Source organism: Notamacropus eugenii, chromosome 2 (assembly GCF_028372415.1).
Source record: "Notamacropus eugenii isolate mMacEug1 chromosome 2, mMacEug1.pri_v2, whole genome shotgun sequence".
NCBI lineage: Eukaryota > Metazoa > Chordata > Mammalia > Diprotodontia > Macropodidae > Notamacropus > Notamacropus eugenii.
The window spans coordinates 108819303-108844686 of record NC_092873.1 but is presented as its reverse complement, the minus strand read 5'-3'; the positions used below and the strand labels follow the sequence as shown (position 1 = coordinate 108844686).

Below are 25384 nucleotides of genomic sequence, written 5' to 3'. Positions count from 1 at the left end.
TTTGTGAGTCCCCTAGCTGTTCTTGGCATCAGTTTCTCCATCTGGATAATGAGGTGGTTAAATTAGATTGTCCATAAGTGTGTAGAATGATAGAATTCAAGTCAGGAAGGTTCAAAAACTTACTACCTGTGTGAACATGTGCAAGTCACTTACCCTATTTATGCCTCATAGAGCTGTTGTCAGGTGATCCACTGAGATGTTTATTAAAAGCATTCCTAAGTATTTGTCCTATAAAAAAATTCTCCAGGAAAGTGACTCCTGGGAATAATGGGAAAGGCATTGAATTTATATCAGAAGACCTAGGTTTGAATGCCTCCTCTGATTACTCTACCACTTGTGTAGGCAAGTCCCGTTACCTCCAAGAATTTGATGATCTCTCAGGTCCCTACTAGCTCTAAACTTAATGAAAGAGAGAAGGAAAGCATGTATTAAACCCTTACTATGTGCCAGACACTGTGATAAGTGTGGAGGATATAAAGATATGCCAAAAGAAGGAGCTTGCATTCTAATAATGAGAGCATGAAAGTATCTGGTATATGGACATGATTTTGAGCTCTGGAGAAAGTACAGAATAAGGCTGGAATGAGAATGAGAGCAGCCTGCCTTTGGCCTCCTCATAAAATGAAGGCTCCAGGAGGAACTCACCAACAGGAAAAGGGTCAGGCTTGGCCTTGTGGAGGAATATACCAAGTGCATCAGACTGGGAGTAAGAGTGTTGAGCCAGCTGCAGAGGGGTCAAGAACAGGGCCGACCAGGGAATGACAATGATTCCCGTGATCAGTTTTGCCCCATTGGCTAGCTTATCACTAGTATAACTAACCTCAGGTAGAGGATGAAGCTGCTAAGATTCCCTGATGGCAAAGGAATTGGGAGTGGAGTTGTTCCCTGGTTACTGGCTGTTGATCCCTTCAGCATTAAAAACCTTGATCCATGGGGTCTCCTGCTGCAGGGAGCAGAAAGTCTGGAATTAAGGGACTGTTTTGTGGTCTGTCTTCTCTTGCTATGGGTCAGATTTTAAAAGTTTTTGCACCTAAAGTGAGCTGAAGCTTCTGTCATTATCTTGGTTGGGCCAGAAAACCTGAACTTCCATCGGCTGTGCAGTGGCTGTTGGGAGTCTAAACTGATCACAGTTAATACGCTTAAATACAAAGGACAACTAGGTACAGTGAATAGAGCACTGGCCCCGGAGTCAGGAGGATCTGAGTTCAAATCCTGCCTCAGATACTTGACACTTATTTACTAGCTTGTAACCTTGGGCAAGTCACTTCACCTGTATTGCCTTGCCTTCCCCTCCCCCTCAAAAAACGAAAAGGGAACATTTACTGTGTTCTTTATTAGGCTACTAGTTCACTGCTGTAGGTTGCTTACAGTTTCAAAATATAATCATGGTGGTATTGCTCATATTTGTTTGATTTGTTTGTTAATAACAAGCTAGATGCTCTTATTTACAATAAAATTTTGAAACTATTAGTTTGTGATTTCAGAAACCTTTTTTCTTAATTGAATGTGCAGATTGTGGTGGTATTTTATTCTTCTATTAAGTGGAAATGATAACCATTCCCACTTTGTAATGTAAAACATATGAAAATAATATGAGGAATAATTTCAGGATAGCATTCTACTGTAGTCAACATCTGTGAGTTATTTAGCATATTCTTTTTCATTAACACGCATGGAAGAATTTATATCAGTGACATCTCCTGGCTGAATTTGTATGTATTTGTCAGTCTGCATATAATATTCATATCATTCATTTTAACTAAAATAGCGAGCATTGTGATAACCAGACATTAATCTATGGTATTGCTAAATTATATTAACTGGAATTCATTTCATCTGTCCTTTATTTTTGATATTATTTCTTATCTGTATTCCTTATATTGTTTGCATTATGTGATTGGTAAGATTGTTTAAGCATATAAATTTAATATTTTTTATATATTTAATACAGTGTTTATTGAATAATTTGTTTCTGTCATTCCATTCTCTTATGTTGTTCTGTACTGTATTCTTAATAGTTAATGTGGAATACTTTTTTAGTGCGATGATTTAATCCAAAAGAGGATTTAATACTAAAACATCCTTTTTGATAATGTTAGAGAGATATCTGTTAGGCATTGAAGCCTAGGAATTATTTGACAAAATCATTACATCAGCAACACTTGTCATTTAAAAGGCTATTGATTGCTTGTGGGAGGAAAATAAGAGATGGTCTGTCTTCTCTATGCCAATTAGCCAAGAGGCTAAAATGAACCAGGCTGATCCTAGAACAAAGAATGTGTTAGGAAAATAAGCATTTATGTCAGAATTGAAAGAGATGAGCTAAAGCATCAGTACAACTGTCAACCAGTCAACTGAAGCTCCTTCACTAGCAAGAAATAGTGTATTTGTTTATATCCCTACCATCTCTACCTCAACATGTACAAAACAGAACTCATTTTTTCCTGTAGAACCACCCCTCTTTCAAACTTCCCTGTCAGGGACACCACAGTCTTTCCATTTACCCAGGTTTTCCAGCCTTGTGGTCAGAATCCTTACTTTCTCTGACCCCATATATCCAATCAGATGCCAGATGTCTCATATCTGTCCCCTTGTTTCTCCTCATATGGCCACCAGCCATCTCTCTTGTGGGCCATTGGCAATGGCTTCCTAATTGATCACCCTGTTTCAAGGCTCTCCCGACTTCAGTTTCTCCTCCACACAAACACTAAATTAAAATTTCTAAAACATTGGTCTGATGTGTCACTAACCTGTTACCTGATTAAGCTCCAATAGCATTTCCTCTGTGATCAAAAATCAATACTTTTGTGACATTTAAAGCCTTCTACAAACTGCTTTCTCTTATTTTTCCAGCCCTCTTCTATATTATTCCCCTTCATTCACTCTTAGTTTAGCCACACTGGCCTTCTTGCTATTCCTTTGAATGACACTCCACCTTCACCTCTGCTTCTTATAATCTCAAGTTTTCTTCAAAGTTCAACCCAATCTGTGTTCTACATTTGGTACTTTTATATATCTCCCCAGCTGCTAATGTATCTCCCCAAAATCAATAGTATTTCTTTTGTATGTAATTAATTATTTACATGTTATCCACTCCACTAATAGAATATAGAATCCTTAAGGACAAGGGGCAATTCATTTTTCTCTTTGTATGCTGAGCACTTAGCACAGTTGCTGGGATGAGTAGCCACTTAATAAATGTTTTTGATTGGACTTTCTCCACATATCAAATTATGTTTTTTGTTTCTTCCTAAAAGCAAAAAAACCACTATTTGTCATATAGGATGGCTCAGGGAGTGAGAGGGAGAAAATGGGATACTATGGTGATGTAAGAAACAGAAAACATGAATAAAAATTATTTTGAAAAAATAAATATTTTATTGATTAATTGGTTAATTGATCCAGAGGCAGCATAAGAAGTTTATTAACTGCATTGAAAGAGAGCATTTCCACACTAGAAATTTCCTATTCTAATAATGAAGTCACAGATGCCCCACCCCCTCAAATGTCCTAGTCATTGCATTGAGTTATAATGATACAAAGAAAGGTATGTATATCATCCATATAATATAATTATCATTGACATCATCATAATAATATTTGACATTTTAATAATGATTTAAAGTGTAAGATGCTCTTTGACCTACATTATCTTATTTGATCTTGAGAACCAAATGCTAAGGTCAAAAGAGCATTAGAAGCATTAGGATCATAGACCTCAAGAACTGGAAGGACTTTTTAAGATAATTTAGTCCTCTCTGCTCATTTTATAGCCGAGGAAATGAGAGAGTCATTTTAAATGACATCTTGAATTTCTCCTCCTCCAGGATCTGTGATCCTGTTATTCTGTGATCTGATTTGGTTCATTGGCATGAAACTGTGGAATTCAGAATGTAAACTTCCTCCTCCAGTATATATCAGACACTCACCTGTAACTTATAGTCTTGGAGATGCAGAGAACCTGACAAGTTAATTGACTTCCAAGGGTCATGCATTTTCTTAGTAACAGAGCCAGATCTTGAATATAGGTTTTCTTGATTACAGAGCTGACTTTCTCTGCACTATGCCCAGTTATTCCCACCTTTGTGTAAATTAAAAAATCCCTTTGCAGTGTGTATGAACATTTCAGCGTGATAGTTTAATCCCGATGAAATTGTTGTTAAAAGCTCTGTATCTCCAAAAGAGTTTATTGCTTTGAACTATTTAATTTTTGTGACTGGTGAGTAGTTTCTTATCTGAATATCTTATTAATTTTTCTTTAGTTCAGTTTATGATTCTATTCTTTTAATCAGTTCTTATTTTCAAGGTTAACTTTTTAAAAAGGCAGTGAAATGTAATAGTACTATTTGTGGTTTTGGCTTGTGTGTAACAAGTTAGTTTTAATGGATTATTTTATCAGAGCTGGCATGTAGCATTAATATTTGTGTTTGAGTATTCTGAGATTATTATTAGATAACTCATATATTGAGTCTGGGTTCAGTGGTTTCATTTAGGATTGAAATATGTCCTATTAAACTGTTAAGCAAAAAAAAAAAAGAAAGAGAGATAGTTCCAGTTTATACCTAAGCTGACTTCAATCACATAGTAAGTCAGGCAGAACACTTGAGAAAGTCAATAGTGAAATTTTTTTCCTCCACTACTATGGCTCACAAGGCTTGTATAGGGGCTTTCTCTTGGACTCCCAAAATGCATTTCTATTTCTGACTTAACATTATAGACCTTCAGAAATGGAAATAACCTTAGGAAATAATCACCCTCATATAGCAGATGTAACACAGAAGTTTTTGGTACACAGAAGCCCAGAAAGGTTGAGTAACTTGCACAGAATCACACAGTTAATTAGGGGTAAAATCTTAACTAGGGTCTATATTTCCTTCCTCTCTAAACAGTATTCCTTTTTTTAAAATTTTCTTTTAGTCTTAATCATTTATTTCCACAAGATTTTGAGTTCCAAATTTTCTCCCCATCTCTGCCCTCTCCCCACCTGAAGATAGCATGCATTCTGATTATTCCTTCCCTCAGTCTGCCCTGCCCTCTGTCATGTTCCCTTGCCCTCACTTTCTTGTAGGGAAAGATAGGTTTCTATATTTCATTGCTTACGTATCTTATTTCCCAGTTGCATGTAAAAGCAATTTTTAATATTTGTTTTTAAAACTTTGAGTTCCAAATTCTTTCCTTTCTTCTCTCTCTACCCACCCTCATTGAGAAGGCAAGCAATTCAATATAGGTTATACAGGTACAGTTATGCAAAACACTTCCATAATAGTCATGTTGTGAAAGACTAATTATATTTCCCTCCATCCTATTCTGCTACTCCGTTTATTCTATTCTCTTCTTTGACCTTGTTCCTTTTCAAAAGTGTTTGCTTCTGACTGTCCCCTGTACCAGTCTACCCTCTGTTCTATCATTCCCCCCCATCCCCTTCCTTCTGATTTCCTGTTGGATAAAATATCAAATTGAGTGTGCATGTTATTCCTTCCTTGAGCCAAATGTGATGAGAGTAAGCTTCACTTTCTCCCCTCTCCCCTCCCCCTCGCCCCGTCCATTGTAAAAGCTTTTTCTTGCCTCTTTTATGTGAGATAATTTACCCCATTCTATCTCTCCCTTTCTCCTCCCAATATATTTCTCTCTTACCCCTTAATTTTATTTCTTAGATATCATCACTTTGTATTCAGCTCACTCTGTGCCCTCTGTCTTTCTGTTTCTCTGTCTCTGTCTCCATATATATTCCCTCCAACTACCCTAATACTGAGAAAGGTCTCATGAGTTACAAATATCATTTTTCTGTGTAGGAATGTAAACAGTTCCACTTTAATAAGTCTCTTATGATTTCTCTCTCCTGTTTACCTTTTCATGCTTCTCTTGATTCTTGTGTTTCAAAGTCATATTTTCTATTCAGCTCAGGTCTTTTCATCAAGAATGCTTGAAATTCCTCTATTTCATTGAATGTCCATTTTCCCCCCTGAAGTATATTGTACTCAGTTTTGCTAGGTGATTTGTGGTTTTAATCCTATTTCTTTTGACCTCTGGAATATCGTATCTCAAGCTCTTCAGTCCCTTAATGTAGAAGCTGCTAGATCTTGTGTTATCCTGATTATGTTTCCATAGTACTTGAATTGGTTCTTTCTGACTGCTTGCAATATTTTCTCCTTGACCTGAGAACTCTGGATTTTGACTACAATATGCCTATGAGTTTTCCTTTTGGTATGTCTTTCAAGAGGTGGACTCTTTGAATTCCTATTTTACCCTCTGGTTTTAGAATATCAGGACAATTTCCCTTGATAATTTCTTAAAGGATGGTGTCTATGGTCTTTTTTTTCAACCTGGCTTTCAGGCAGTACAATAATTTTTTAAACTATCTCTCCTGGATGTGTTTTCCAGGTCTGTTGTGTTTCCAGTGATATATTTCATGTTTTCTTCTATTTTTTTATTCTTTTGGTTCTGTTTTATAATTTCTTGATTTCTCATAAAGTCATTAGCTTCCATTTGCTCCGTTCTAAATTTTTAAGGAATTACTTTCTTCAGTGACCTTTTGGACCTCCTTTTCCATTTGACCAATCCTGCTTTTTTAAAGACATTCTTCTCCTCCTTGGCTTTTTGGATCTCTTCTGCCATCGGGGTTAATCTATTTTTGAAAGTAATATTTTCTTCAGCATTTTTTGGGGTCTCCTTTAGCAAGCTGTTGACTTGTTTTTCATGATTTTCTTGCATCATTCTGATTTTTCTTCCCAATATTTTCCCTACTTCTCCTGATTTTCAAAATCCTTTTTGAGCTCTTCCAGGACCTGTGACCAATTTATATTTTTCTTGGAAGCTTTGGATGTAAAAGGTTTGACTTTGTTGTCAAATCACAGCTGCCAGTGGTTCAGTCCCCTGGGGCCTGCTCTGGGTTTGCTAGGTCCCAGTCTGTGCTAGTGAGGCCTGCACTGGACTGAGCTCCTCTCACAGCCTGGTGGAATAGATCTTTCCTTCCAGGTTGTCTTAGACTAGAGATTTGTTGCACTCTGTCTTTTTGTGAGTTCTGCTGTTCTAGAATTTGTTTAGAGTCATTTTTTTTTTACAGTTATTTGAAGTGGTTTGAGGGAGAGATCTGGTGAGTCCTTGGTTTTACTCCACCATTTGGGCTCTACTCCCTCTTGAGTTTCTTCTTAACCATTGTGTAAAAAACTCACTTTAGTATTTTTTTGGAATAGCATTATTCGGACTGTTCCTTTTTGAGCCATAAATGATTTCTGTTCATGCAAGCCATCTCCTTTTTTTTTTTTCATTAGACCAGAAGTATCCCAGCTATTAGAGTATGAAGATCCTTTTGTAACATCAAAAATTTTGCTACATGACAGTGCTGTCTGATCTTGCTATTCACTGAGCAAGGAAATACATGATAACAGAAAGCTACTATGGATTCAGGAATGCTTTAAAATGAATTTTCATTTTATCCATTGTATTATACATATAAATATTAATATGTTTTGTCTAAGAAATATAATACTCTTTAAATTATATTTTCTTATTTATTTACAGTGAGCTATTCAGAGGTGATGTTTTGCAGCTTTCAGAGAGATTGGAAGTATAATTGATGCAATGAAAGTTTCAGCCCTAGAACTAATTCTATTCAAACTTTTTTGGGATTGATATTTCAAAGCAACAAGTATGGAAAATCCACCTTCTCAAATTTATGTTTTGGAAAAAGGCATCATGTTATTAAAGCTATAATAAATAGCTTTGGGTACTCAAGAATAATGTTTAGCCAGAAATCAGAAAGTTCTTTTGTATAAAGACTCATTTTAAAACCTTTTTTCCTACCAGATGCACTCATAAAGCATAAGTAATATAAAGTCAGCTAGTTGAAACCCAATATCTGCATTTTGTGGAAGCTAAAAATATTTGAAAACAACAGTGTTTGGTGAAAATATTGATTCTCGTGCTCCTTGTAGTTACTCTTTAGCCATCTAGGTAGTTCGTTAACTGCTTCATTAGAATATTCTGTCACATTAGAAGTCATTTTTGGTTCTTCTGTTTGATCAAGATTGTAAAGACTCCTCATCAAGGAAATCATATAACTGATTGTGCCTGGTCTCAGGGAACTCCTTATTGACATAATTGAGATTAAAAGTAGTTTAAAATTTTTTAATTCTGTTACCTATGTCATATTTTCTTCTCCTATTTTATGTTTTCTGCCCAAGCCTATCATGAGGTGAAGGTAATTTTTTAAGCATAAAGATAGGCTAAGAGGAGGCAAATCTATTTCTCTGTACTAATGACATGATGATTTATCTGCAAAAATCTAAGGAAATGAGCAAAGGAACTGATTGAAACAATTAATGGCTTTAAAAGTAGCAGTGTAGGAATAAAAACCCAGAAAAATAATCAACAACATTCCCTTATAGCGGTAACAAAACTGAGAAGGGCATAACAGAAAAGGAAATTCCATTCATAATAATACTAGTGACATTAGCTTATATATTCATTGGTATACCATTCAGACATCTAAGGTGATACTTTATAGAGCTACACAAAATAATAATGTCTTTGAAAGGACAAAAAAATCTAGAATATGAAGGGAAATGATGTAAAATAAGTTTTAAAATAATAAAATAAGTTTTAAAAAAGGGAAAAGTACTTCTAGACTTCAGACTATATGGTAAAAAATCATCAAAACTGTATCCTTAAAAAAAATACAAAAGGACACCAATAAAAAGGCTTAAACCAGGAAGAATAAAAAGTAATTGATTTTAGTAAACCAATTTCTGATAAATTCCAAAATATAAGTTACTAAGAATAGAGCCCCCATTTAACAAAAATTGCTGAGAGATTGCAAATCAGTCTGACAATTAACTTGAGATCACAATCTCATGCCATATGCCTCAGTAATCAAAATAGATACATTTTGAATATTAAAGATTATATGAATAAAGTATTAGATGAAAGTCATACCATACACCTGTCGTGGTTATGGTTAAGGGCTGAATTCTTAACTAAGCATGGAAGATAAAAATAAAATTTTTATCACATGAAATTGATCAAAATTGCAGTTCATCAAAAGCAAAAATGCTTTTTTATTAGTAGAATTACTACAGTTAGCATAAAAAAAGGAAACATTAGACTGGAAAAAAAAATCTTTGTATCCACATCTCTGATAAGGATCTGATGTCCAAGATAAATTGATAGTTAATAAATATTGTTCAGCCTTTTTTTAGTTGTTTCTGACTATTTGTGACCCCATTTAGGGTTTTCTTGGCAAAGATACCAGCTTGGTTTGCCATTTCCTTCTCCAGTTCATTTAATAGGTGAGGGAAGTGAGGCAAACAGAGTTAAGTGACTTGGCCAGGGTTGCTAAGCAAGTAAGTGTCTGAAGCTGGATTTGAACTCAGTAAGATGAGTCTTTTTTGATTCCAGACTGAGCACTCTGTCCACTGGCCCACCTAGCTGTGACACGCACGCACACACACTCACACACATACACACACGCGCGCATGCACACACACACACACACACACACACACACACACACACACACACACACACCCATTCCCCAGTTCATACGTCTTCAAAGGGTACAAATAGAGTTCTCAAAAGAAGAATGATGAGCAGTTGTTCAGAACCATGTAAGAGTGCTCCAAATGACTAAGAGAAGTACAGACCAAAATAACTCTAAGGATGTGCTGTTTTGTATCCTTATGTTTAGTCTTTTCACTTCTAAACAATTAAAAACTTAAGGCTGTTTTCTGATAATCATTCTCTTAAAAGTTTCATTGATGTCTTTTTTTTATAACAATACAAAGAGGTCTCCAACCTGTAATCTACCCCAGTGAACCTTCCCTTGTAATAAGCAAAACAACGCAACCAGCAGACCACAGCAACCATGTCCCTCACCTCTAAAATAGGAGAGAGCTGTATTTCCTCATCTCTTTGGGAGCAGGATTAGTTATTACAGTTACAAAGCTTTTGGATTTGTCCTTTTCTTTTACATTATTGTACTTACTGTGTAAAATATTTTCCTCATTCTACTTATTTTTCTCTGTTAGTTTATGCAAATCTACCCATGTTTCTCTTGTTTCCTTGTATTTGTAATTTTTATTGCCTAATAATATACCACATATTCATATGCCCACAATTTGTTCATATATTTCCTAGCTAATAGAGTTGAATATTTTAATATATACTTTTTTTGGTACCACAGAAAGTGCTGCTATGATTATTTTCCTATACGAGATCTTTTTTGTATCTTTCTGAATGTGACCTGCTTTCATTATTTTGACAGCAGTGAGATGTCTCAAAGAGCACAAATAATTTAGTGACTTTTCTTAGATTAAATTTGCATTAAATAGCCATTTGTAGGCCAAGTTACTTCACAGAGTTAGTGTAAGAAAAGTGATACACAAACTATAAGTGCGAATTATCAGGCTGGCCACCTAACCATCATTTCATAGTACTATTTCTATGAAAATATATTTTCCAGCTTTCCAAACAGCTGATTTGGAAATGAACTTTAAGAACATAAATTGATGACTCTCTTTATATATTTTAGCATTTTCTCTTTTTTTGTGTTTCCCAGGTAATCATTACAATAATAGAACAATAATATAATCACATTTGTATATCCTTTTAAGATTTACAAATTCTTGTTTTCACAATAATCCTGTGAGATAGGTAAAACATTTCAAACATACTAGTCCCAGGGATACAGAAACAGCAACAGTCCCTGCTCTCAAAGAACTTTTACTCAACTGAATGAATGTGGCACATACACAGATAACTAAGTACAAGATACGTATGAAATGATGCTAAATACTTTCAACAGTTGGGGAGATCAAGAAAAGCTTCATATATGGAAAGAAGATAAGACAGGTGAGGAGAGAATGCATTCCATTCAAGTTCTTTGTGTTAAATATACCCTTCAGTTTGTTTGTGTTAAATGGTATAAAATGTAATTTTTGTGAGCTATTCCTTTTTTAAAGTTAAAAGTTTTAACATTTAAAAATCAACCCTAATTTCCTTCACCTATTTCCAATGTGTCAGAGAAACATGGAGTTTCTTTATGATTCTTCCTCAAAGCTGCTTCTTCCTTGATCTTACCCATATTAATTAACTCCTGACTTGTGCTTGGGACCCTTTTCTTTCCTTATCCACCAGGTTCCTGTTTGGAGAATGAATTGGAGAAGCAGGTAGTCATTGCCACAGTTAGGCACTCAGAAGTCATTGGGAGTTCCATTGTCCCATGGGACTCCAAGGAGAAGAACGAGGAGAGAACTGCAGGAGGACTCTTTGGTGCAGGGTGATCACTTCTCACCCTATAAAAACGGACTTCGCAGTCCGTGGTCTGTACGCGCCAGCCCTCCACACGGGCGCACAAAGTTTTCTTGGCTTTTGCTAACTTCAGAAACCCGTGAAATCACGGAATAAATTTTTTTTTGGTAAAAATTTAGTGGACTGTGACTAAGCACCTTTTAATAGAAGGTGCTGGCATTTTAATTCCAGAGGTCTGACTGTTTACGGATGGTTATATTTTATAAGGTGCTTTGTCAGAGTTCACAAGATATTTATGGCCAATCTTTTTTTAGTGACTTTTTCATTAAGAAAACTCATGAGAATTTCCTGAGCTACAGAGTAGTCTCCTGATCACATAGGAGGATTACCTAAAAGAGACTTCTATTAGGTTCTATTAATAGTCTTTTTGGCACCATTGTACATTGTAAGGGAAGGGTGAAAGAGACTCAAAAAGAAGACAAAAAAAATGACTAGAAAAATTATTAAACTATTAGACAAAATTCATAAATCTTTTTAAGAACATGTTTAGAAATTCAGAGAATGTAAAATATATCAGTTTTTGGTCCTTTGCTATTTTATTACTGATTTAGATAAAGATTTCAATGACATATTCATAAAATTTACTATTGACTCAAAGTAGGGTGACTAACTGACACATTAGATGACAGATAAGAACCAGAAATATACTGGAACAATGGGCCAGGTTTAATAAGATAAAATTGAATAGAAATAAAGGTGAAGATGTAAAATTGGGTTCAAAAAAATCAATTTCACAAGTAAAAGATGGAGTGACGGAGAGAAATATAGTTAAGACATTTGTAAAATAGCAGATATTTAAGTAAATTTCAAGTTCATATGAATCAGTAGTTTTTTTCTTTTTTTTCTTTTTTGGCAGTCAAAAAGTTAATAGGATCTTAGGACACATTGGATTGCATTGTGTCCAGCAGAAGGGAATCGATTCAGTGCATACTTGGACCATTCATTGTGTTCAGTTCTTGAATGAAGAACATTTATAAACGAGTTGTCTAGGGAGGAGCCACCTGGGTACTCAAGGGCTTAGAAATACAGTTCAGAGAATAAGTTAAAGAAACTGGGTAATGTTTAGCTTGGAGAAGAGAAAATTTAGGGGGAGATGATAACTGTCTTTAAGTATTTGCTGAGCTGTCACATGGAAGAAGGACAAGATTTCTCCTGCTTGACCTAGAGGGTAGAAGTAAGATAATGGATAGAAGCAACTGAAAGTTAGATCTTTGGCTTAATGTAAGGAAAAGTTTTGTAATGATATCCAGAATTGGAATGATCTTACTTAAAAAGTAATGTTCATCTTCAGTGGAGGTCTGCAAGTCATGGCTGGATGCCCACTTACGGGATTCCTTTTTCGGGTATTTTTTTGGGGGACCATTTGTTCTCTGAGATTCCTTCCCATTCAAAATTCTTTAATCCTCTCATGCAAAAATTAGTAAAATTAATGTTTACTGACTTGTAAAAAGAGAGGAGAGTAAAAAGAGTGTGAGGAAAGGCAGAAAAGGTCCTGCCTTTCTACTTGGTAAGATCTGGAACATGTGGAAGAACAAAGTATGAACATTATATAAGTAAAAAAGTATTGTAAAGAAAGACTTCCATATATTTTAGCTGTAACTTTCCTTCCTTAGTTTATATTTATCAATAAAAATTGATTATTTAGGATGATAATTTGTCTGCTAGAATGTAGCAGTATAGATTAGATTCATGTTCCTAAAATTTTAGAAACACAGCCAGTTAGTCAGTAAACATTTTGAGTGCCTACTATATACTAGGTGCTGTGCTTAAGTTCTGGAGATAGGGAGAAAGACAAAAGAAAGTCTGTCTCTAACCTTCAAGGAGCTCACAATCTAATGGGATAAGACAACGTGAAAAGAAGTAAGCGTTGGGGGCAGTGGAGAGGAAAGAAAGGTGCCCTGCAGGGGATTGCAACCTGGTAGGAAATGATAAGAGAGATGCCTTGAGTTCCTCAAGTGAAGGAAGAGCTCTCTAGTATGTGCCCTCTACCCTCTCTAATCAGAAGGAAGGAGGTATCCCAGGGATAGGGGTACTAAGGAGGTGTGAGTTTCAAAAACTTTAGGCTTCTTTTGATCACCACCACCTCCATTATCACCTACTTTCTGTCACTTCTCAATCATGAAACATAAAATTAAACCAATGTGGTCAACCATTTATCTGTAAATCAAGGAACCTCTGAAGTAGATGAATCTTGGACTTGTCAACACATTTTGCATATGATTCATGTTTATCTCTTTCTGTTTTCTCTTTTGCCCCCACCAACAAACAGATGTTACTATATCACTTTCCTTCTTCATGGAATAATTGACTAGAATGACCTTTTCGGACTACAGAATCCAATTTTCTAAAACATTTGCAGAATGCTGTTGCTTACCATCTTTTCATTTTAAAAATATATATCATAAAATCTTCTACATTTGTAAGCTGTGCTATAGTTTCCCCATTTATCACAGGAGTTATTTTTTTTTTCAAAACTTTCCATAAGTTAAAAAAAAAAAACCCTCAGTACTTTTGTGTTATTTTTTCTTTTTAGCTAATTCTCCCACTTACCTGTCCTGAAGAGGCTATCAATCTCCCTGTTAGTATTTATAAGATGGTGATAACTTTATCCCTTACTTTTCCATGTAGCAGTGTTAACAATTATTAATAATGCCTATCAAAGACTTTGATTACCTCAAATAACAAGAATTCTGATGAAAAAAAGATTTGCTGCTGTAGTCAAGGTTTTGACTTCAGCCTCCTTTTGTACTATATAGGTAACTGTGCTGTTCCATATAATTATAAATGACATTTATATAATGCTTGAGGGCAGCTGAGTGGCACAGTGGATAGGAAGACTCATCTTCCTGAGTTCAGATCTGGCCTCAGACACTTACTAGCCATGTGACCCTGGGCAAATAACTAAACCCTGTTTGCCTCAGTTTTCCTATCTGTAAAATGAACTAGAAAAGGAAATCACAAACCGCTCCAGTATCTATGTCAAAAAAACTCCAAATGGGGTCACGGAGAATTGGACACAACTGAAACAACTAAACTACAGCAAAATATAATGCCTGACAATTACAAGTGCTTTATACATATTATCTCATTTGGTCATTATTATCATCATTATACAGATTAGGAAACAGTTCAAGTTTAAAATGACTTGCTACCTAGTTAAGTGATAGGGACAGAATTTCAATCCAAGTCTTCCTAATTTCAAGAGAACTGCATTTGCGTCCCAGTCCTGACACTTAGTAACTCTGTGACTATGGGCAAGTCATTTAATGTGACCTTAACCTCTATTTCCTCATGTGTGAAAATGGTGGGTTAATATTACTAACTTTACTTTCTCTGTGTGGTCATTGTGAGGAAGTGCTTTGTAAATACTAAGTGTTATAGGAGTGTGACTTGTTATTATCATCACAACATTTCTGTGGTATTTAATTCTATGTTTCCTTGTTTGAAAGTATGTTTGTTGCAATTTTTCAGGATAGTGTTCAGGATAATCCCTTTTATAACTAGAAATGGATGACCTTTTTTTTGTCCCCACAGATAGTGTTACTTTTTTTTTTTTATAGGTAAAAGAGAGGAAGGTTCAAGCCCTGGAAGTGTTATGGACAGATAATTACATAATCCTGCATTGAATCTTTCCTCAGTCCTTTGAATATTCTGATCGCTACATAAATCAGTCAATAAGTATGCATTAAAGCCCCTGATATGTGTGCTTCCATCCTATTGGGAGTACATGTGAACATGTAAGTAAGTACAAAGTATATGCAAAGAAAATACAGAGTAATTTTGTTTGAAAGATATTGGCCAACAAAGAACTGGATTTCTGTGAAAGGAGTAATATAGAATAAATGGACAATATTTTGTAGACATGTTTGTTTCCTTCATACTTTTCTCTCATTTAATAAAATATTTAAGCAGGATAGAAAGGAAGAGATACAAGGGCCAGTGAAATTGAGGCAGTGGTGTTTATCAGCTGCATTAAGAGACTCAAGCCTTCTTTTGTATAGTTTTATTTTCATGGTGTGACCAGAGGCTTAGGAAACACAAAGAAAAAAGTAGATTTTGAGAATTTGTTTTGCTGAGTTTCATATCCTCAATATATCACCCTTCTGGATTTCCCTTTAATTGTCTCAGCTAGAACCAAATTATGCAGCTTATTAATCATCCAAGATTTAAAGGAGAATTTTGCCAAAATCATGATGATTAGAATCTAAGGACTTAGATTTGTTGACATATATAACTTATAACATGTACATACTTTTTAAGAACAATGACAATTCTTGATCTTTAAAAGAAAGGGCAGCATTTTTAAGTAGTACACTGAAAGAGGAATCAAGCATTGGAAGAAGTTACTGATTTTAATAAACCTTGATTTTTAAATCCCTAGTAGGATGTACCTAAATTTCTGGAGGCATTGATATATTACTAATACTAAATTTGTCAAATGCTTTGAAACAAATGAATAAAATATATTATAGAATAATAAGGTAATACCTGTCTTCTAGTTCATCATCACTTGACTTTACCAAGGGTACCACTTATTTTCTATCTTTTGTTATGTAAACCAGCCATCTGATAATGCACAAGTATACTCAGAGTTCTTTAACTAATGTATCAGACTTTATCTCTCATATCATTACTAGGGAGCCTTTAATTGTCAAATACTAGCATATACCATAAATCTTCATTAGGAAATTCCTTGTGAATTTTTTTTGCTGAAAAGTAGTTACTGTGCAGTGTGTGTAAAGCAGCTGTTTGCTTAAGTTTTTTTTTAAAAAAAGCACATTTTAATTTGCTTTAAAAATATCCACTGGCACTGGTTCTCATTATAGATGTGCGGTTGTAACATTTCATTTTTTAAATGTGTATCTTTTTTTTTTCAGATCTAAAGGAGTCCAAAGAAACCATCTAAAACTTTAAAAATAACCACGAAACTTACAGTGCTTTTGGTTTTTAAAAATCCTTAAGGGAAGACATTTTTTTGTCTAGGACTTAAGCTTCACGCCGGGTGGCCCATTTAAAACAAGCCCTGCACACAGCCACATTATTAAATGGGAATTGGTTTAAATGGGCCACCTTGTAAATCAGATTTTTTAAAATGGATATTTACTTCTTCATAGGCAGAGTGATCTGGATATAAGTTTTCAGTTACTCTTATTTAGGAAATATCCCCCAAATTCAAATCTGTGCACTCAGGTGACATTGAAATGGGCAAATCTCAAATTCAGAGAAATGCAAAACCTTATGAATTCAAAATCTGAAAATTGAGGTTTGACCCTCTTTGAAAATTTAGCCAACATTTTATGCCAATCTTCTATTCCAAATATTTTTTTATGGATGAGATACAAACAATTGAAAATGGAAACTTTTAATATAAACAGTAATACAATTGTGGCACCTCCTTTACTGGAAATCTTTAAAAACACACTAATACTTATTCGTTTAGAGTAGTTTAGGGTCAGTAGTCCTTAATATTTTTCATCCCAGTTTCCAAACCCAACATCATTCATACAGAACGAAAAAAATATCTGTGCCAGAAACAAGGCTGCAGAGATTGTGAGAATAATAGTACCACCATTGTGTAGTTTCAACTGTTTAATGCAATTGCGTACTTTCCTGAACTATGATTTTGTCTATCTAAAGTTGATACTAAGACTCATGCACAAGCTCAATTAGTCACACATGGCAAGCATTTTCCCTTTCCAGTAATCACCAAATTATATTGATTAAGTCCACAACAGATTTGTTACATAATCTCAATTGGTCCCTCAATGCAGCAAGGCAGTCCTTTTATGCCTCTGAATGCTTTGCTGTCCCGCTCACCACAGTCATTCTCCCAAACTTTTTCAACCTTCTGTAAAACTTTTATGGCACCCCCACACACACTTTACCAGCTCAAAACTTTGCCTCATATTTCACTAAAAACATTAAGACCATTTGCCTAGATTGCCGTTTCCCATCTCCTCTTCATTTTAAGTTACTCAGATACTTTCCATCTCCTCCTTCACCCCTGTCTCAATGAAGAGATGACCCATGTCCTTGCTAAGATAAACCCCTCTATGTGCAAAAGTGATCCCATCCCATCACTTCTTCTCCAGCAGATTGCTGTCTCTGTCATTCCCATTTTCTCACTTATCCTCAATCTTTCCTGGTCTACTAGCCACTTCTTACTGCTTATATACATGCTGATGTCCCCCTTATCCTCAAAAAAAGTCATTTGAACTATCCATCCCTGAAAGCTTTCTTCTCGTCTCTTCTCCCTTTTGAGGCTAAACTTCTTGAGAAGACCATCCACCATCAATACCTCTGCTTCCTTTCCTCCTACTCTCTTCTTAGCTCTTTTTAGTTTAACTTCTGAACTCACCATTCATTTGAAACTACTCTCCCTAAAATTACCATTGAGCTCTTAATTGCCAAATATAATGACTTTTCTCAATTCTCGAACTTCTCCACCTCTGTGCTGCCTTTGACACTGTTGATCAGCCTCTTCTTGACACTTTCATCTTTACCCTTTAGTGATGTTGTTCTCTCCTGGTTCTTTTCCTTACCCTTCTGACCACTTCTCAATCTCCTTTACTCAGTCTTCATCCAGATCTCTACCACTAACCATGAATGCTCTTCTCCTCTCTCTCTATACCATTTCACTTAGTGATCTCATCAGCTTCCATAGAATCTATTATCTTCTCTGTGCTAATGATGATCTGCCTTCTTATTCAGCCCTTACAGCTTTCATCAGTGTATTGGACATTTTGAACTGGATGTCCTATAGAAATCTTCCAGTCAGTATGTGGAAAATGCTACTCCCCCTCCCCTCCAAGTGTTCCTCATTTCTTTATTTTCCTTTTACCGGCAAGGATACCCCAGTCTTCCCAGTCACCTAGGCTTGCAACTTAGGTTTTATCTTCAGCTCCTCACTTCCTCTCCCTCTGCATATCCAAACTGTGACCAAGCCCTGTGATTTTCTTTTAACATTTCTCATATATGTTCTTTTATTTCCTCTGACAGTGCTACCACCCTCATTTGGCCCTCATCGCCTCATGGGTGGATTATTGCAATAGCTTTGTGGTTTGTCTCCCTGTCTCAATTTTCTCCCCATTCTACTCCATCCTTAACTTCACTCTCATTGATAGTTTGAACATGTCATGACCTTATTCTATAAATTCCAGTGTTCTCTGTCACCTCTGTTTGGTGTTTAAAGCCATTCATAGCCTGACTCCTTTTTCCTTTTTAGTCTTCTTGTACCTTCCACCCTCTGCCATGTATTCCAGAGATACTGTGCTTCCGTGATGTTCCTGCCATAAGATATTGTATCTCCTGCCTCCGGGTATTTTCATGTTCCTCATGCCTGAAATTCTCTCCCTACTCAAACCTGCTTCCTGACTTAGCTGAGTATCTCCAGGACCTAGCCAAAAATCTCATTTTCTATCAGAAGCCTTTCCTGGTCCCCTTAATCCTTACTGCCTTGCCTCTGTTGATTATCTCCAATTTGTCCTGTATATATCCTTTTTGTAAGTAATTGTTTGCATGTTCTCTCCCTCCATTAGATTGTGACCTCCTTGACAGTATGGACTATCTCTTGTTTTTCTTTGTATTCTTAGCACTTAGCACAGTATCTGACATATAGTACATGCTTGATGACTTCTCTGGCTATACTGTATTGATGTTGCAGAAAACCTTAATTTCCTAGGCTCTCTCTCAAGTGCTATTAATTAATTTGAAATAATTATTGTATTATAAATGATCTCCAGTGATTATTTGATACTTTCTCCTTTTTCTAGAGAACCTTCCTGTAATTAATTGGGATATTAACTGATTATCACATGAAACAATAATTCAGTGTTTCTTGGAGTTCAGTTTCCCACTTGTGTATTTATCCTTAGATTGCCTTTGAATGTAAAAAATACCCCCCAAAAATGAGTCTTTACCGAGGAAAGACTAGAAAAGGTTCAGTAAATAGTGTAGCATGAAAAGGACTGGAGGAAATAAGTAAAAGGCACTGATAAGCTGGAGGACTTTTGGAGGAGGGGCCCCCAGTATTGTAAAGAGACTTAAATGAGTGCTGTATGGCCCTCAGTGGAATGAACTAACTGGAGATTTTTAGCTTGGAGAAGGGAGGTATGAGAGCTTTCTTCAAGTAGTGTAAGCTGTTTGAGGGTAGGAAATGATTCATTTTTGTCTTTGTATCTCCTGGGCCAAGCATGATTCCTGGCAGGGTCTTAAATACTTGTTGATTGATTGCTTAAAGTTAAAATCAGCTGAAAGAGGGATTAATTTGTTCTTTTTGACTCTAGAGGTCAGAACTAAGAGCAATGGTAGAAATTGTGAAGGAGCAAATTTAAGATAGGATTCATTAAAGGAAAAAACTAACAAATAATCAGGGTGGAATGTCATGTGTCAGGGAAGCTCTATGCCAAGGTTATATGACTGCTTTTCAAGAATGTTTAGAAAGAATTCTTTTTCTTGTATGAGTTGCATCATGGTCTCTCAGGTCCCTTCCAACTTGCAATTCCTGTATAGCTGATTTATTTGTGTATGTCTTGCCTTTTCAATTAGATTGCAAGTTCCTAAAAGATTGGGATTTCTTTTTCTAGAGAAGTGCAGTTTTAGACAGCCAGCAAGTGATAAATTGTTGTTGAAAAGGGAATAGCTCTTCATATCTGAGAAAGTTTCATATTAAAACAAGGCTTGAAACAAATTCAGAACATTCTTTTTGTTTTTTAATTCTAAATGTAAATATCATTTGGATAATATTAGTTTTTTCCAGCTATAAGTTTCACTTTCTAGGAGAAGAGGGTTAGTTGGACTATCCTCAGTTGCTTTATCTTCCAGGGATGATGTAATTGTCCTAATGTGGAACCTACCTCTGCTGAAAACTGATAGATCTTCATCTTCCCATTTTCCTGTGTCAGTGTTTGTCCCTACTGATTTCTTATTTGTGCCACTGGAAAGATACAGTGTTGACCCAAGGAAGTAGCACGGGATCTGAAAATGACAGTGACCCTAGTTGGTATGGATGTGGTTCCAGCTGTAGTACCAGTAGTGTTAATATTCATCTCTTGGTGGGAGGCAGATTCCTATCTCTTTATTAGCATTGTCATACCTTGAACAATAAAGTAGAAATGGCTTCAAACATTGGAAATCAGGAGTCACACTATCCATAGATGGTCTGGATCAGTCTTTTGGAAGAATATAAAGAAGCTTTTATGATATGCTTATTTTTACAAATATATTTTCATGTCCATACAACAGAAAGCATGATTCAGCATTAGAAAATCTTATGTGTTAGGACCATGCATCCTATCTTTTCCTTATCTGAAGATAATGTTTCAGAGACTTAGAGGTAAGGAGGAAGTAAATTCTAACTGTTGAAGTGACATGCATTTAAATAGGCAAAAATAGACTCTCAAGTTGGCAAGCAGCTAGTAGTCCAATTTGACTGGAATTTCAAGCTCATAAAGGGGCATAGTAGGAAATAAGGCTGAAAAAGAACTTGGGATCCAGATTGTGGATGGCTTTAAAATGCCACTGGTTTGTGTGTTAGTTCCCTAAGTTGTTCATTTTCGGGTAGATCCATAGTCCCACAGAATAGAATAATATTGAATTGCATCTTCAAACTGGTCCCTGGCAATACTGAAGATGACAGAATTGTTCCCAAGGATGAAGCAAACAAACAAACAAGAACGTAATTATAACAGTTTTGACTTATCAGGCCCCAAAGAGTTTTGCCATATATCTGGCTAGATGTCTACTGAATCCACTCAGTGAAATTATTTGTGGAGATAAGCTCCAGTATTAGAGCTGTAGCTGAGTATGGTTGTCCTTCCTGAGAACCTAGACAAGTAATGGTTGGTGAGGCACCACAAATTGAGACCTGTTGCCTATACGGTTACTACTTCTCCCCCAACATCCAAGTTGCTTCCCTTCAGTCCAAATGGTAGATTACAAATTTTGAAAGTGTAAATCCTTCTCTGTTTTTCAGTTTACCTCATGTAGACCTCATTTAAGAACTGAAGTATCTCATAGGTCCAGTTACTGCTCAGATCCCATTTCTCTAATTTGCTCATTTCTCTTCAAGCTTTGGGTGACTTTAACCCACAAGAAGTTGAACCTACCTCTTTCATTTCACTCTAGAGTTTGACTCATACACTTGAGCAAGGGTGTAATAATCCCGTCATGCCTAATTTCTCCTTCATGATGTTCCTAGTTTTCTTGAGGGTTACATAGTTCTAGACTGCTTCTCATTTTTCCCTCGCTTCCATTCCTTTGTTTTCTGTCTTGGGACTCAACTAGGGGTGTTACTCATGCTGGACACCAAAAATACAAGAACATCTGAAAATCCTTGGGTACTATTGTAACCAGAATTGCTTGATGCACTGGAAAGATTTCTGGATTTCTAGACCTGCATTTGGATCCTGCTGCTGCTGCTTACAACCTGTGTGACCTTGAGAAAGTAGTTTAACCATTTAGGGCCTCAATTTTCTCACCTGTAAAGTGAAGGGATTTATTTGAATGGCCTTATAATGTCCTTTCAATCCCTGTCTGTGATCTAAGATGGCATTCTAGAATTAAGTATACTACAAGAAGAAATAGCTGAATTAATTTGATACAGGAGCCATCTTAACTATATTTGTGTGTATGTGTATATACACATATATTCATATATGCACACATATATCTGTATTATAGATATGAGTGAAATATAAATATACAGAAATGTATATGCAAATATACATTTCACTCTTCATTTTAAGGAAGGGATGAGGAGAAAAGGGAACAATTCTCCACATGTTTCTGTTTAAACCTTAAAAAGAAGCTTCCCAATCCTTCTTCCCCCTGGAAAAAGGAAAAAGTTGACATAGACCCAAAGGACCTGGTGTCATGCCATACATTTGAGGGTAAGTTAGCCTTCGCTGGCATGACTCAGATCTTTCATTCCCTTATGCCAGTATGGAACATTCAGAAGCCTTTGCTGTGACTGGGCATAGCGATGGAGCCAGCCTAATTAACTACTAGTTTTCTTCACTCAGGAAGCTCTCATCTGACATCTTCTGTGGCAACAAGAGAAATTGAAAATGTTCTTCTATTTTTCTCAGCCTGTTACCACTCTGTTCAGTCAGGGCACATCTGGCTTCTGATTGAGAAAAGAAAGAGAATGAGAGACATGTTTAGTGGCTGCACCATGAATAAAAACATTCATTTTAATTTCAGCATGACAAGTACTTTTAACATGTGCATTATTTTTTTGCTCTAGTTCATTAAATGGTTAAAGTATTTTTGAAGAGTAGTATACTGTTCTTACAAATGGAGAAATGTGAGAATACTTAATACTTTGAGATGCTTATTCTTTATGTATAAAAATGAAGTATAATATAGTTAATCCACATGCAGCAAGTCTTTGGTAGGAATCATATGTGTTTTCATTTATCAGGTAGATGCTTTGGCTTTCAAAGTGCTGAGCAGCTCAGTTTATTCATTCACTAAACAAATCATGAAGCACCTATTACGTACAAGACGCAGTGGAAAATGTTAGGAATATAGAGAGAAAATGAAAACCAGTCCTTTCATTCAAGGAAATTACTTTCTAGTGGCATGTGTGTGGTATTCAGTTGTTTGTTTTTTGCTATACTGTTTTGGTAAATCAGTTTACTTTTTAAATTACAGGAATGGCCTTTTTGTGTGTTTGTCAGTTAGAGGAAATGAGTAGAGGCATTGTTTTTTTTTTTCTTTTCACAACTGGCCACTTCAACCAAATCGTACACCTCACTGAGACAGGCCAAGGACCTCATTTCTGATATCTTTCAGGTTGTCTATTACAGATCTGAATATATAGTAGTAGCTTATTCTTTGTAATACTACTTGTTTTATTCATTAAAACCATGCAAAATATGTGGTGTTACAGTGGGAAAAACTGATGTGCATGTGATCTTATTATATATCTCTTTAGCTTGCTAAAGAGGGGAGGGATGCTATGAGAACACAGATAATACTATTTATATTAGAACCCTTATGGGGTCCCAGAAGAAAGGATACTTTGTAAGACATAGTAAAAATATATATGTGTCTGATATGTGTTCATCATTTTCATCTTTGGGCTCTAGAATGACCATAGAGCTGTATTTATTTAATACATTCATTTTTAGGTGCCAACTTTTCCATCAGGCCTCCTTTGCTACCATCCTTTACTGATGGGGTAACTAAAATAATTATTGACTATGGTTAGGGCATTTACCCCAGATCACAAGGCATTGTTCATGCAGAGCTAAAGGAAAAGCTTTTAACCTCCGAATGTCTCTACCACTTTCTATATAGGAGATTGAAACTTCAAACCAGAGGTACAGCATGGAAGAATTCCATAAAAATACAGATTAACACTATCCATTAGTACATGAGTTAGAGGACATCACTGTGATTTAAACTTAAAATTTATATTCTCCCTTGGTTGATAAAAAGAAACTCCTTCTGATGTGATTTTTTTCTACAGTTTCCCTGAAGTTTAATTAGTGTTTCTTTCCTTTTTACAAAAATTAATTTAAAAGGGGAGGGGAATAGGAGAGTAAGGGGATGAGAGCCTCCTTCTTATTCTTGATATTTTGATTAGCCAAATTCAGTGTAAATTACAGGAACATTGCTGTTGGAGAGATTTTAGGATAAAGTCATTCAAACAAAATTTTCAGATGTGGATGTGGTACCCTTCCAAGGTCTATGCTTTTGTTATTGTTTTTAGCAAATGGGTCAAAACTACTTTAGTTTTCAAACAACAATATTTTTGAAATCTGTTTTCCTCGTTCCAAAGATTCTGCCAAATTTTTCTTAAATACAGTCTTCGAAGGGGAAAACACGTGAGGGTTGTTAACTATGAATATGTGTTTGTGATTGTTAAGAAAAGTGAATTACTTGTAATAGATTAAACCAAGATTTCTCTGTTGTACATTATCTTTATAATGTGTACTACAAAGTGTTTTGATGCAACACCATTATTGTAACCTGCTCTTCATTTATGTTGTCCCATTTCTTTGGAACCTATAATACATTATTGTGCGCTATTACATTTTAGCATATTATAAAATTGTCCATTTGGAAAACAAAAAGAAAAAGTGGCATCCATGTGAAAGAAGCAAGGAAATATTTTGTCCAAGTAATTTCCTTTAACAAAATAAAAGAATATCTTGCAAATGTAATGAAAGATAACTAGCTAGAAAGATAATTACAAGATAGAAAGCAATTAAGTGCTTACTATGCGTCTGGCTTTGTGTCATTTCGGCTCTTGAGGAGTTTATATTGTTGTGGAGGAAGATAAAACATAAAAGAGAGGAAAAGTTGGGAGGGGACATTCCTTAGAGGAAGGGCTTGGCAGCAACTATGGAGGGGAGTCAGACCAGTATGGTATGTTGTGGAACATAATGGAGGGGGAGCTACAAGTGGAGAATGTAAAGTGTGGCTGGACCTTCTCATGATATGGCTGTTCCAGGTGTGGATCCTCTAATTATTGAATCATCATCCTGGTGGCCACAGGGTTCTCGAGTGAGGCAGCATATTTAGAGGTGAAGCAGACCAGTATGGTGGTAGAAAGCTGTTGATTGCACTTTAAACCATTTTTATTTACTCAGTTTCTCCCTACTACTTTCTGTCTTTCGCTTCTTATCTCCCTTAACCTCTTAAAGCCATCATATATATACATATACACACACACACACACATACATATACATATAAAGTAGAATCAAATCCTGTGAATTTGAAGGACTATTGAATAATTTGTTGTGAGCACAATTTCAATGTGAAACCAATAGCTGTATTTAATTTGTACCATGTCACACATTGTTATTGATTCACTCATTGTCCAAAATACATTTTGACAGGCAAATGTAACCTTATACTCTTTACAAGTTTTGGGGGCAAATGTTAGAAATGAGAAGAATTTGTATTATGGATTGACCTTTATTCACTAGAACTAACCCCAAGGCAGGCATGCTGTGATCCTAGTTTGCCATTCATCCATATTGGGGCATCTTGGCAATTAAGATGAGTTAGAATGCACGTCTAATCCTATAATTTTGTACCCTCAATTAGGAGAGGACATTGTG

At 35.7% G+C, this 25384-nt stretch overlaps 1 protein-coding gene across 12 annotated transcripts in view; it reads left to right on the top strand.

Moving 5' to 3' along the window:
* Positions 1-25384, top strand: part of SUPT3H (SPT3 homolog, SAGA and STAGA complex component) — a 654394-nt gene that overhangs the window by 302173 nt on the left and 326837 nt on the right. The window contains exon 1 of one of the 12 annotated variants that reach the window (XM_072642327.1): positions 13979-15044. The exons of the other annotated variants lie outside the window; for them this stretch is intronic. Within the exon in view, the coding sequence (XP_072498428.1) occupies positions 15007-15044 (38 nt within the window). The 5' untranslated portion in view covers positions 13979-15006. Of the gene's footprint in view, positions 1-13978; positions 15045-25384 lie in introns of those variants that run through there. 12 annotated transcript variants of the gene reach the window in all.